General features: G+C 42.3%; 1 protein-coding gene across 6 annotated transcripts; it reads right to left on the reverse strand.

Annotated features, from left to right (window-relative positions):
- Nucleotide 1: 1 nt before the first annotated feature.
- LOC121713951 (solute carrier family 41 member 1) lies at nucleotides 2–14,131 on the reverse strand. Of its 6 annotated transcripts, none has more exons than XM_042099056.1 (11): nucleotides 13,964–14,131; nucleotides 12,324–12,647; nucleotides 6,858–6,965; nucleotides 6,418–6,489; nucleotides 5,739–5,883; nucleotides 5,386–5,532; nucleotides 4,389–4,533; nucleotides 4,150–4,229; nucleotides 2,236–2,370; nucleotides 1,820–1,968; nucleotides 2–1,220 (listed from the first exon to the last, which is right to left on the reverse strand). In XM_042099056.1, exons 2-11 carry the CDS (start codon nucleotides 12,621–12,623, stop codon nucleotides 1,047–1,049), a joined length of 1,455 nt encoding a protein of 484 aa, XP_041954990.1. In that variant the 5' UTR covers nucleotides 12,624–12,647; nucleotides 13,964–14,131; the 3' UTR covers nucleotides 2–1,046. The 6 variants fall into 6 exon arrangements, with proteins under 6 accessions (XP_041954990.1, XP_041954992.1, XP_041954994.1 ...); XM_042099058.1 differs by lacking the exon at nucleotides 13,964–14,131 and adding an exon at nucleotides 13,556–13,613; XM_042099060.1 differs by lacking the exon at nucleotides 13,964–14,131 and adding an exon at nucleotides 13,296–13,549.
- Nucleotides 14,132–14,563: the final 432 nt, after the last annotated feature.

Genomic DNA, 14,563 nt, shown 5'->3' on the forward strand with positions numbered 1-14,563 from the left:
CTTATGGTAGGATGTCTTTATTGTCTTCTCAGCAATGATACAGTGAACATTCAAGACCATCAAACACACACATTTCCCATGTGTTAAAGAACGTGAACGCACGGAAGCTTCTCTATGGAGGGAACGCTTGTGAACACTTTGAAAACAAAATATGTGTAGATTGTATTTATTTGACTGTAATACTGCTGCCATATTTACAAGAAAATTTCACAAAAATGCGCATTTTTAAATAATGTTTAAATATATGGAAACAAACATGAAACTATTTCATAATGATATTAAAAATAAAATAACATTTTCAAATGTAGAAGTTAATTAGGGATTTACAACAAGAAGTGGTAGGCCTACTGAATGTGGTATCAAATTTAGCATACTTTTTAAGGAAATATAAAGTCAAGTGTATGAAACGCTATATTCCTAATGTGCAAGCAAAGCACAAGTCATGTCGTTTTAATCGTATGTTCACCTCATAGAGATGGTAACCACAAGCCAGGGTTACAGACATAGTTAAAGCTGTACTGCTATGTTATGCAATGCTTATATTTAACAATCTAACTTCACCCAATGTCATTTCACAATTGGGTACCGAAAAACTGACAAGAATGTTTTTTTTTCTTATACCCTACTACACTGTGCAAATAGCCAATGCTTCCTGCATCCATGAATACTGTAAACATTATCTAATTCATATCATACGTGGCACAAAAGTAATAGTTTTGGCAATGACAATTAAGTCAATTAATAGTCCAGTCACGTCTAATCCAGTGTAATCCAGTTGTGTGTGTGGGTGTGTGTAAGCATTTATTATAATTAAATAATTCAGATGATGCTTCCTGGTAAATGAGTTGTCACCAGTGCAGGTCGACGGGTTTTTCCAGGCAAGTAATACCCTCTTGATGAGCCAAGCGGAGTCCTACGTCCTCGTGCCACCCCAGTGGGCTGACCGCCTGCTAAACTGTGCCTCAGGTGGGAGAGATCAAATGCCTGGCATCTGGAGAGTCCCAGAGACAGGTCACATGGGGAGACCCAGGGAAGGGGCCTAATGTTCACAAGCCAAGGCCCTCCACCAGCGAGACCAGGTGGAAGCACAGGGCTAAGAAGCCCGTCCCCAGCAAGTCCCCCAGGGCAGTCAGGTACGGGATGGAAAAGTTGTCTGGATCCAGCCCCCTTCTCCACATGAATCTCACAATCACGTCAGACACATAGAGAAGGATCCCCACCTAGAAGTAAGCATTTGTGTGGTAAGCATTACAGTGCTGGAGTGTTTGTGTTTAACACAACTGTAGTAAATACCAGTCATGGCTTGCACCATCCCCCTGGACACTGTACATGTGGGTTTGTTTACAAACCGGCAAAAATGATCTCCAAAGAACCATGTCGACTGACAACGTAATATTACACGATTTCAAACAAATAGTAGGTTATTGGACAATTGGCATAAACAATGTGTGACTCATCTGGTCGGGTAAGAGCGAAAGGGCCAGGCTGGCTGGTTTTCCATATGCAGAAAGGTAGGGTAGGGATAGGAAGGTGCGCCATTCTCCCTATTATAGTGGTTTACCATCAGAATGACTTCAAAGCTGTTATAGGTAAACAACATCCATATGATACCTTCAATAAAGCTAACAAGGCCGATCTCTGTGCACGGTTACTTTGTTGCTCAATGAACAAAGTATGTAATCTAAAAGCTTTTGCTCCAACAGTGCCTCAGCACATTCCCAGCCAAGGTGAATCATTAACTCACAGGCCTGTCAAGCTCATTTCTAAGGAGTGGTTTGGATGCATTTCACTCCACAAAGTACTCCACAAAAGTACTCACCTGAAGAAGAGCAGCAAAGAGGTAACAGCAGGTAAAGGCAACCGTGATGGCAGTGTGTCCTCCCTGAAGAAGACTTATTGCTGACAGGAAAACTAAATGACCAGGCACCACCAGCAGAAACAGCACTCTTGCCGATTTGGAGTTCACACCTATCGCAACAATAAACCAGTAAAGTTTAAAACAGTAGAAATGCCTCTCATAATACACAACATAGAATTATGAATAGTGTGAATTGTGGATATCTTCCATTTAAATGAATTGTGCAAGTTGTGCGAGAGGCTTTTATATTACATAAATAACCATTAACCAAGTATCCATAATATTAAACTGCTGAGCTACTTTGACCATGATGTCCTAATGTGAGTTGAAATGTATTTCTTTCTTTACTAACATACTTCATTATGATTGAGTATTACCTGAGGAGAAAAAGGTGACACAGGGGTTGGGCCAGTGCTGCCTCATCTTGTAGGGCAGCACCCCTGGCACACTCCAGAAGTGGAGATAGGTAGAGATGCGGCTCGCCTGAATGGCAACCAAGTTACCCCCCACACCTGCAAGGAAGGGAGATGACCATGAACAGAGGTTAGGAAAAAGGACCAGCCATTCATAAACTCTCGATTCAAACCACAAATGATGTGAATGGATGGCATATGTTTTTAGCATACACATTTGGGTGGGTGTTCAGGATTACATATGCACAGCATATATTTTTCCATACTGTCCTGACAGAAAATCAAATTTCCTTCTGATTTATGGATTTTCCAGCTTTCAACAGTATGCCAATTTATGGTTTCAACCGCTACCTTGCTCTCTCAGTCTGAAATATTTAACAATAAATGATTTAATTGCATCACTGCGCACTTGCCAAGTCTAAGCTGGCAGTCTGGAATATCTCCTAGAGAGTTCCCAGACAAGTGTGATCACTCGTTGTGGCTGTAGTCTTTTACACACTCCAAGAGAATATTCTGAACCAGAACAAAATGAGGATTATTGCAACAAGGAGAGCCAATGAAGATGATTATACAACAAGCCTGGCTATTATGACAAGAAGATGTCTGAAGGGACAATCGCAACGCACAAACAGTGTCGCTCCAAAGAGAGGAAAGGGAAATGAAGAGCAGACCCGTGGTGGCCAGCGGTCATTCCACTGCAGGCTCTTTTGCTATTCTGCGTGTTCCTTCACCCTGCCAATACTGGGCCATGACTATGCAGTTTATGGGCAAAAACATCTGGGCAGACAGTCTTAAACAGACGCATCTGTGAGGTTTTGTAAGATTTGCCGGCTTATTCCTTTGTAGATGGATAGATAGATACTTTATTGATCCCCAAGGGGATATTCAAGAATTGTAATATTACCTGAGACACCAGAGAGGCTAGAACAGAGGAGAGCAATGACTGTAATCAAAATCCTCGCAGATTGGGCTAATTCTTTAGCTTGGCCGAAGTACCAGAGAACCATTTTCCTCTCAAACCAGCTGCAGAGGCACAGATAACTTGGAAGGAAGGATTGTTGGAAGGATTATTGGTGCTTCACTCCCCTCCCTGAAGGACATTTACACCTCTCACCTCACCCGCAAGGCGACCACAATTGTGAGTGATGCAAGTCACCCCGCTCACAATTTGTTTGATCTACTGCCCTCTGGGAAGAGGTACAGAAGCCTGCGCTCCCGCACCACCAGACTCACCAACAGCTTCATACACCAGGCTGTTAGGATGCTGAACTCTCTCCCCCCTCCACCCTCAGCTACATAACATCCTGGACTTTGGACCCACAATGGCTGCCTTGCACTACTCCACTTGTACACTTGCACACTTTGCAACTTGTTGTTGTTGTCCTGTTGTCCTGAAAACACTTCTGAACACACTTCTGCTGCTCTTACATAACTTGCACCACTATGCCACTTGCATACGTAGGTCAAACAGAACTACCTCAGCCATTTATTGGCCTGACTTTTGCACTATTATATTGACTGTCTACTGTATGCACAATTGCACAATTTCAACCCAAATTTTGCTGCTCTTATTTCTTCATTGTATGCCTTCTTATTTACTTTTTATATTGTTTACTTGAATGTTATGTTTGTCTGTGAACCTAATTGGTAAAATATGTCTTGTCTCCACCGTGGGATAGTGGGAAACATAATTTCGATCTCTTTGTATGTCTTGACATGTGAAGAAATTGACAATAAGGCAGACTTTGACTTTGATGACTTAACTACAGTATGCCGAAGGATACACACATATTATCACATGTTGAAATTCCAAAGATGGAAATAACAAACTCATAGAGGACAGCTCTAAACAGCTGTGAAGGCTACAAAACACCTTACCATTGATGACAGGAGTAAAAACAGCCATCCCCTCAAACTTAGGGTCACTGACTGTCTTGTCAAGAATAAGACCTCCAAAACTGAAAAAGAAAAGTACATTTGTAGTAGAACTAGTTAAGAGTTTTCCTGCATCACCTGCATGTGTTTCATTTACACACATGATTATACTGACAGATGTGTGAACTGAAAGGTGTGTTGTGTAAGACTGCTGTGTCCCCTGTGACTCCAGTGCCACAAACCTGCTGATGGACATGGCCACGATGACAGGCTGCCAGCCGGACTTGAGGACCTCACGGATCTGTGGGCTCCGCCGAGCGATCACCACCCACACAGGAATCAGGACGAGGAAGAAGACACACACAAGTGGGGCCAGGTACCACACGCCTGCACACAGACAGGCAGAGCACAAGCCAGAGCAGCATCACACAGCGCACTCGGAGGCAAACACTGGCCCATTTAGGACAGACAGGGAAAACGGCATGGAGTTGCTTTTTACACACCTATACTGACCTCTTCTGGTAAATGGATGCCTCAGCAAGACTTTATTTGCGAGCATATATAACATTGTTTTTTCACACAGTGCCAATGATGAATGATACTATCCACTTCTCAATTAGACACTATTACATAATACTAGCCCTAATCTCAAACCTAGTTCTTACTCTAAAGGTAAGTATAATATAACATGCACCAACATTAGTGTCCATAAAAAGTATCAATGAGCAAATTCTGAAGTATGCAGTTCCAAATTAGCGTGGCTGCTCACACAATGTTAGCAGCACTCTCGGAAAATATGTGTGTGTGGACACCCAGATATACAGTAGTCAATTAGAGCATACCTGTAAGAGCCAAATAGGGACTAGTTCATTTGGAATTATAATTTAGTTTAAAAACAGTTAAAATGGTAAAAATTATTTCATGAAAATGTATAAGAATGTAATGGTTTAAAATGCATAATTTAGTAATGTTTAGGTCTGATAACATTGCAGTATTTTGAGCTTCCAATTACGTCATAGCGTAATTGATTGGACGTAATTAGCTTAGTTTGAAGTCAGAGATGTTGGAAGCAATACAGTTTTTTGACCGTGCTTGCCATGCTTATGTATAACTTGTGTTTTATAAGTAAACATTTCAAAAGAAGACTTTTTGGTTTGCTCGCGTTTCAAATACTGGTTGTAGACTGACTTCAAAAGGTGGTACAGAACAATTAGAACCAACAAGGTGCCACTACAATACCTCTGTGTTCAAACAGAGTGCTGCTGACTCCAGCTAGCAGGGACAAGGTGATGAGGTCTCCTAAGCTGGCCGCTATTGGGGTGGCCACATTGTCTGGGTTGATTCCCACCTTCCTGGAGCCGATGATCACTCCAATCATCACCAGACCTGAGAGCAGACACAGATGGGAAAGATGACAGAGGGCATAACTAACAAAGAGGAGACAGCCATCAGCAGAGAGTTAGTTCCACGACAGTTAGTTCCACGGATGCTGTATTTTTTGAGTATTAGAATAAAACGATGACGAACAGTTTTGATAGCCCAATCCTATTCTCTGACTTTAATAGTCTTGGTATTGTTGTTCAGGGTTGTACCTAAGGACAATGCTGCCACAAAAGCAGTGGTCACACTACTAGCACACAGCACGGCCGCCTGGTCCAGTTCCACTCCACCTCGAGAGAATGCCCCCAGCACCACTGCAGCCAGGGCAGCCAGGAAGCCCACCACTGTGGCCTGAACCTAGAGCAGAGAGGACGAGAGAGGAGGGTGAGGAGAGTGAGGTTAACCACACATCACTTTGACATCTGTGAACTTCTTTAGTGAAGCTGTATGGCTTCAGTATCTCTACTCTACCACCAGATGCTATTCTTGAATTCCTCCTTGGGAATAAAGAAAGAAACAAACAAAAGAAAGAAAGAAAGAAAGAAAGAAAGAAAGAAAGAATGTATGTATGTATGTATCTATCTATCTATCTATCTATCTATCTTATTCTGACATCTTCTTGATGCAGGCATGCGCAAGAATGCTGCTCTATTATCTAATCTTATTTTCACTTTCAACGTACAGAGATAACAGATAATCCAAAGAGGCAATGTCCACTCAGTCGTACCTTTTGAATTATTACTATACAGCTGAATTATAACAGTACATTATTTACTGTAGCTATATCTACATTACATCACTCGAATGTGTCTACTTACTGTATATTATTCATTTATAAACAGTGGGTGAGGACACGAGTACGAGATAAATGAAGTACAAAACTATGAGCACCTGTATTAGAGCCAGATTACTGCACACCATTATCCACTGCTGGTTTGGGTCATCCATTTGTCCAGTGTTTGCCTAGTCAATGGGAAGAGATCAGGTCATCTGAGAGCTACATGCAGAATCAATACAAGTTGAAAATGCATTTGAAAGTGGTAACATAACACACTGAATACTGATGTTCTCTTCGGTCATGCAGCACAAATAGAGCTTGTCTAGCCTTTACATGTTCACATAAATTGTATAAAGCAACGTGGCAGTATGTCCAATATGGTTTAACAGAGACATGTTACCATAAATCCATACCTTCTGATATCAAAATATAAACTATCCATAAGTTGATAATTTTCTGTTCTGAAGAAGGAATATAACATGGTTTGCGATACAATGGTTACAATAAAATAGTTTTTAGTAAAAGTAAAATTTATGTATTCTGGTGGACTTACAGCAGTGGACAGCCTAGACGCTAGGGTCATCTCCAAGTTGCCCTTCAATCCAACCAAAGCTGGAACCAGGATAAATATTTCAGTGATGACTTTAAACACCTCCCAGTGCTAAGAGGAAAAGTAAATAAGAGTGCAGTTAGCTCAGACATCTTGCAATGGAGCATCTACATCACACACTACTTCTAATAAACATGCCAGGAGTATTCCTGTCAAAAGATAGGGCAACATTAGTAAAGATGAAAGGATAGGCTGCGTGGGTGATTGTGGCAAGGTCGTCGTTTTGTAGCCATGCTACAAATGGCACTTATTTAGAGCTGTGACTATCATTGTGATCATGTAATCCACATCAAATCCATTAATTGGTATGAGCAATAAAAACAGCATGGACAAAATCCTTCCTGTGTAGAGTCTCAACTCCAACTCATCTGTCTAAAAGCATTCCAAAAATAGACACGCAAAAAAATGATTAGATAAGGAAGCCTGTCTACAGTGTCATACTGCCAGAGTATTTTTAGGCGCTCTTGAGCGCTGGGCTATCTGTCACGTTACGCCGCTATCCTGGGAGCTGGCCCAGTTCTCCTGCTGCTGGGTGTCGGAGACAACAGCCCTCTCTGCCTCTCCACCCATCAGCCACTCTGTCAGGTCCTCCACCACCAGCTGTCCTCTGGATCACATCTGAGAGCACTGCTTCATGGCGAGGTCCCTTCCAACACCACAGACTTCTATTATGCTACAGAACACTGATCTACAGACATTCCTTTACCACGGAGACACAGAGCTCCAAAACTCTTATTGCACCACAAATGTGCTAAACCCTTTTGTTGTAATTTCCAGATAAAGAGGATATGAAAATGTGGTTCATGGTTTCAGGAATTAAATGACTAACAATCTCAATGACAAAAGACAAACCCAATTCATGAGGAGCTCACTCCTGATATGAAAGTAGATGAGGGCTTCCCAATGCACAGCAGATAGATAATGAAACATGGTAATTCAAGAGTTTTGCACTCTGAGTTGGAAACCCTATGATCACATGAGAAAAGGAGGCCATAGCCAAATATATTGCTGAAATTAATCAGTCCCTGCATCCTTTCTATCAGTGCCAACTGTGATGTTTATATCACTTCAACCAGGTGTGTTGCCTGCTAGCTCATTGGTTTACCAGTTCACCAGAAAAAAACTCCAACATGCCAACATGTCTAAGCAATTATTTTCTTTGTTTATCCAATGTTAGAAGAGCTAAACCAAAGTGTTAAAAACTATGGTAAGACACAATATGGTAACAGGGTATGATTATGAAATACCAAATGGCATACAGTTTAAAGTAGGATTATCTTAAAGGACCACTATATTATTATCACAATATGGAATCCAGAACCAAACTTTACTGTAATTTTACAACATGCAATGTGAAAATATTGTACCATATGGACAGTATTTTTACTGCTGGACAAATTGTCTTTGTGAACCTTGCATCATTGTACAGCATTTAACTCTTCTGTGAACATTAAGAATGGGTAAAAAAAATATCTTATGTGAGAACCATACTTGCACAATGTCCATGACAATACCAGCTGCCACCATGCCCAATCCAGCCACCAGGAAGGGCACGACCACCTGGAGAGCAATGAGGCAGGAGCTCTCGGGCAGGACTCCATGGGCAGACCGCGTCAGCTTACAGGTGAAGCCCCTCAGCTTCTGGCCCTGATAGCACAGCTCAAGTTCCAGCTGTGTGACCACCATGGCCAGTTACCCCATCCCCAACAGCAGTGGGGCACAATAGAGTGGGTGGAGAGGACCACTGCTGATCCTGTGACTAGCCAGCGTCTCCAAACTACTTTTTATGGTTCACGCCAAGTATTCATGGAAATGTGATTGTGTCCCAATGAAATGTCCTAAAAAAAAAACGTGGACGTTTCAAAAATGATGGGTTCTTATATTCAATCTGAGAAGACATCAAATCGGTGCCAAAATATCTCTACTTGACTGACAGAACAGTCAAATCCTTCAGTCACTTCTGACAGTACAAATATCCTTAGAGCTCCACAGATGAACCCCCCCCGCAGCAGGTGTGCAACTCAATCTCCTCCGTATTGTATCTCTTTTATGAAGGTAACTGTGTTTCTCTTCTAAATAAGCCCATTGGTTTCTTGTCAGTCCAGGCTAACTGGTGAGAAGAGGGGAGCACCTTCCAGTGCAGGTGCCCCTGATGCCCTTGGAGAGAAAGATGCCCTGCTCCAGGCTGTCCTCCAGGAGGGCTGAAAATGAGAAGTGGTCTCCACGTGGGGAGGGCTGATCAGTCCGGAAGAGAGCAGGAGCCCAGTGTCTTCGTCACTGTCGTCGTGACTCAGTGTTTCCATGCACAGCCTCGTGCTCTGGGACAGATAACCTCACTCGAGCTCTTTTGTGCTTACAAGCACACACACAAACACCGCATCATGATTAGCTTGATCTCTCACTCGCACTGTTTTCTCTCTCACTGTTAAGGTCTCACCCACTTTCTCTAGCGTAAAATGACCACTCAGACATGTTGCTTTGGTCTCACTGGGTTAACAGGTGTAAAACCTGACAGAAACACATGTCAGAGGTCTGCGCTTTTTTCTGGTGGTCTGTTATAGCCCCTCCCTTGTCCAGTGAATGGCAAAATGGCAAGCCCTCTACTGCCGGCTTCTCCCTCTCACTGCTTCCCCTCCGTCCTGACTCATTCTCTGAACCTCATTCACACACCGCCCCCCTCCCCACCACCACCACCACCCAGCTCTCTGAGGTCCTGCTGCAGACTTCAGACTTCATGCCAGTGTTTCCCCTGAAACCGTCATGGACAGAGAGAAGGAAGGAGAGACAGAGAGAGAGAGAGAGAGAGAGAGAGAGAGAGAGAGAGAAAGAGAGAGAGCAAGAAAGACTGAAAATATACTGCAGAGAATGTGCAAGAAAGGGAGAGAAATGAAAGAGAAGAGAGAGGAGGCAGACAGTACCCACACAGCAGGCTTTAAGCAGACAGTACCCACACAGCAGGCTTTAAGCAGACAGTACCCACACAGCAGGCTTTAAGCAGACAGTACCCACACAGCAGGCTTTAAGCAGACAGTACCCACACAGCAGGCTTTAAGCAGACAGTACCCACACAGCAGGCTTTAAGCAGACAGTACCCACACAGCAGGCTTTAAGCAGACAGTACCCACACAGCAGGCTTTAAGCAGACAGTACCCACACAGCAGGCTTTAAGCAGACAGTACCCACACAGCAGGCTTTAAGCAGACAGTACCCACACAGCAGGCTTTAAGCAGACAGTACCCACACAGCAGGCTTTAAGCAGACAGTACCCACACAGCAGGCTTTAAGCAGACAGTACCCACACAGCAGGCTTTAAGCAGACAGTACCCACACAGCAGGCTTTAAGCAGACAGTACCCACACAGCAGGCTTTAAGCAGACAGTACCCACACAGCAGGCTTTAAGCAGACAGTACCCACACAGCAGGCTTTAAAGCTGCGTACGCTGGCTGTGAGGAAGCAGGAGCAGAGGCAGGGGACACCCCCACCGGAGCGATGATTCAGCTAAAGTGTTCACCTCCCCAATCTTCCCTACAGCTACACGGCACACTGCACATAGTTCCTCTTGGACCGGTACACATATAATTCCAGGTCCCCCAAAAAATCATCAGAATTATGATGAGAATGAAAGATTAATCTTAAGAGGCTTTATACACTGATTAATGAAAAATGTTCTGATTGGGACTTTAATATGATTACTGGGCAAGGCTTACAAAACATGTAATAACATTTCTGTGGTAGTATTTACTGCATTAACATTTTCATCATGATACTAAAAAGATGTGAAATTGACTACTTGTACTCATGTCATTATGAGAGCAGCTGAGGTGAGCAAATCACTCGCTGCACATCATCAGTACAGGTGGGATTGATTTGAGAACCAGGACAGCATCTTTTAGTTCTTTACCACTAAGAAGACTAATAGAGGTATATTAAATAAATGAATAAGTGTAATAGGACTAGCTGCCAACAAGCCCCTGTTCATGATGCCTTTACTCAACAGTCAAATCAGACTGCACAAATGGTGTGAAGAACTAAAAAACATGTAAAGCAGGGTAATTTCATTGCTCTAATTACAAATGGTGTGAAGAACTAAAAAACATGTAAAGCAGGGTAATTTCATTGCTCTAATTACAAATGGTGTGAAGAACTAAAAACATGTAAAGCAGGGTCATTTCATTGCTCTACAAATGGGGTGAAGAACTAAAAAACATGTAAAGCAGGGTCATTTCATTGCTCTCATTACAAATGGGGTGGAGAACTAAAAAACATGTAAAGCAGGGTCATTTCATTGCTCTCATTACAAATTGGGTGGAGAACTAAAAAACATGTAAAGCAGGGTCATTTCATTGCTCTAATTACAATTAGTGTGAAGAACTAAAAACATGTAAAGCAGGGTCATTTCATTGCTCTACAAATGGGGTGAAGAACTAAAAAACATGTAAAGCAGGGTCATTTCATTGCTCTAATTAATTTTCACCACTGCTGGGGATGGATATTACTATTATATGATATCAAAAGCCATGATGATAATGACTGACAATAAGCTCAATCATACTACCTATCACTTTGGAGGATTCATACAGTTGCTGTTTATAATGCATTTGACTGATCGTTTAACAAATTCGTAGTAGATCGTAACATCTCTGGAAGATCATAACATCTCTGGAATCCTGTAGTATTTTGCTCAATCAATACATTCAGCGTAAAGCTGAATAGTCACACAATGTTTGTGAAATATAAAGCCTAAATTAAGCATACTGACTTTCAAAACATTTGCTTGTCTCTGCCATAGAGTTTATCTGTCAGTCCACCCCTACCCATTCTGGTTTTGGGTTGACAGTGACACTGATGTGCTGTTGCGCTGAGAGCTTGCACAACCCTTTGGGCACCATGAGTAAGACCATATGTTGATCATTATCACCAGACAACCACCATCAGAGGTTCTAAGTGGAGATTCTGGACTACATGTCCACACACATGAGTGCCAGAATTAACAGGAATATTATGTTAAGAGGTTTCAGGGAAGGCATTAGTGGCCGGCCTAGGAAGGCGCATTCTACAGAGAGAAGGAACAGCCACATTCATCAACTAATGATCAACATCACCAGACAACCACCATCAGAGGTTTTAAGTGTGCTGCATTTCTTGTTACAACAAAGTCTGAAACAACAAATGACACTTTTCGACCAAAGAGAGGGCACAGGTTGTACAGTACAATGAAGGCAATGGCTGGGACTGTGTGTGCATTATCATTCACATGTGAGCTCAACAATGTGAGCTCATCACCACTGCCCATTCCAAACAAGTGCCCCTGGTTTTCATAGAATGTAGTCGTTCATAACCGTATTGGTACTTATTGAATGCCAATGCTTAAATCATTACCAAAGAAAAGGAAATAAATCATTACTCACCTGTACAGAGTCAAGCACCATGCCAGCCATCACCATCCCCATCCCTGCAAGCAGGTAGGGGAAGAGCACCTGTAGACAGATGGATATGGATGACTCCTCCTCAGCTTTGGCCTGTGCTGGCTTGACCTTCTCTTCCACAGGCTTTTTGGGTGGTGGTATTGGAGGAGGCAGCAGCTGGGTATCATCTTGGGCATCAAAACCTGCCAACTTCTCATTGGTGGCACTACCCTGACCTTTGCCCCTTCCCTTTTTAGCCTTTTTGGACCGCCCTTTCCTCTGACGGACTTCATCTCCAGGCATGATGGCGTCTCAGTTCCTCTGCCACTATAGAAAAAGTACAGCATAGATTATCATCAAATTATCAATTACGTTAACATGTCTACCACAACAAAATAGGAAGGCTGAGACTTAGGATATATTCCACTAATGCCCACTGTAGTCTTATACCCACAGCTATGTGAATAGTGATACTGACTGACTATATCCTGAGTAGCCTTTAAGCAAATTTCAGTTTGAAGTAAGCCTGGCACACATCATAGGTTTCCACCTGAATTCAGTAGAAATTAGGATAGCCTATAGTATGCTTAATACTGGGCTGCAGTGTATAGGCTAATAATGGTGGTGGACCAGGATCGAGCCTCATTATCAGCAGAAGGGCAAGTGATTTAGGAAGACAGGAAATCCTATCAGTGATTGTTTTGGCACAAGTTTTTTGCTTCGTTGGCAATGATGTGGACTTCTAATCAATTACAACATTTTCACTCTGATTGCCAGAATAACGAGAATGATGTAGCGGTCTCAGGTAAAGTTCAGAAAAGAGGAATTAATAAATACATAAACAGGACGTAACATATTCATCAACCGATGGCGTACGTTACAGTAGACTACAGTGTACGACAATCTCGTGTGGACAAGGTACGACAAAACGATAAGTTGAGCCAACCTTTACATTTTGGTTCATTAAATAGGTACCCAGTTTCCAAAAAGTGTCATTACTGGAGGCCCAGATCGATGAAATTGGGTGAAGCGATTCAAACCCTTGAAAGTTCAAGTAGTAGTCTAACGTTATTCCAAATAGGCTACACCAGCCAGATAGACTGTTAAAGGATGACGAGTTAAAAAATGTATCCAAGTGCGTTCTTAAGCAATATTCGAGATTTTTGTCTATGAAGATCATGTTGACCAAAAGATAACAGAGCATAAATCTCTATGGTCTCTAACGTGTAACCTACACTGTCACGACGTTGAGCAAGACGCCATGTTCATAATTCCAACCGATGACGTTACACGTGAAAAGGTTTCCCATTTCAACTTAAAAGTTGGAGCCGTGAGAAAAAATCGAGAGTCCCACTCGTTTGGTCACTGTATCTCAACAGAATGCTGAATTCTAATGGATGTTTAATCGCCGGATTAAAGCGCGAATTTGGAGAAAGATAAAGCGTCAGGCTGTCAAATATGTATAAGAGTTTGCAGATTGTATTCCAACAGATTTTGAAGTAGTAGTCTATCTATCCTATAAAATGTATGGAGGATAGACGATAGGCCTAGAATACTGTAGGTTGTTGGACATTGCTACACATGCACATGACAAATTACTAATACGCTCTATGCCAAAATGCCTTAACCTAGCCTATACTTACCCTAAATGTTGTTTCAGTTATGAATGAGGTCGTCACATGGAGGAAACTTTTGAAACTAGCCTAAAAATAGTCTAAATGCTGTATGAAGTAGATGGACTCCTCCCCGACAGTGTGTAGGGCAGAAAGTGTCATCTTAAATTTCACCTCAGTTGGCAGATTGGCACGAGCGTATTTGACGGCATCTGCCAGCAGCAACAAACACGCACCAGCTCACTGGTCTCTCAAAGGCAAGAGGCCTATGCATTTTTTGAAACTGCAGTGCTTCCACACCAACTGATTGTCATTCCCACTATACAGTGATGGCCAAAAGTGTTGGCACCCATGCTAAAGTTGACTGAAAAGAGGAATATAAAATCATCTTTTGGAAATTGATCTTAATGCCTTAAGTGAAAAATGAGGAAATATCTAACCTTTAAGGACACCAATTTTCTTAGTGAATGAATAATGTATCATAAATAAATAAATATTCTTCCTTAAAATACAGGGGTCATAAAATAGCCCCACATCATCACATACCCTTCACCATACCTAGAGATTGGCATGGGTGTTATTTCAGATAGCCTATTAGCTGGTTTGATGCTCATGCCAATCTCTAGGTAT

The sequence above is a fragment of the Alosa sapidissima genome, chromosome 7 (genome assembly GCF_018492685.1).
Source record: "Alosa sapidissima isolate fAloSap1 chromosome 7, fAloSap1.pri, whole genome shotgun sequence".
Classification (NCBI taxonomy): domain Eukaryota; kingdom Metazoa; phylum Chordata; class Actinopteri; order Clupeiformes; family Clupeidae; genus Alosa; species Alosa sapidissima.

What these genes read in the sequence shown, in the direction of transcription:
- LOC121713951 (XM_042099056.1), bottom strand. Translation starts at nt 12,623, where the DNA reads ATGCCTGGAGATGAAGTCCGTCAGAGGAAAGGGCGGTCCAAAAAGGCT. An exon ending in GTAATCTGGCTCTAATACAG is followed by an intron (nt 5,884 to 6,417) that starts GTGCTCATAGTT and finishes TCTCTGCTCTAG; the next exon opens with GTTCAGGCCACAGTGGTGGG. An exon ending in TGTCACCTTTTTCTCCTCAG is followed by an intron (nt 1,969 to 2,235) that starts GTAATACTCAAT and finishes TTGTTGCGATAG; the next exon opens with GTGTGAACTCCAAATCGGCA.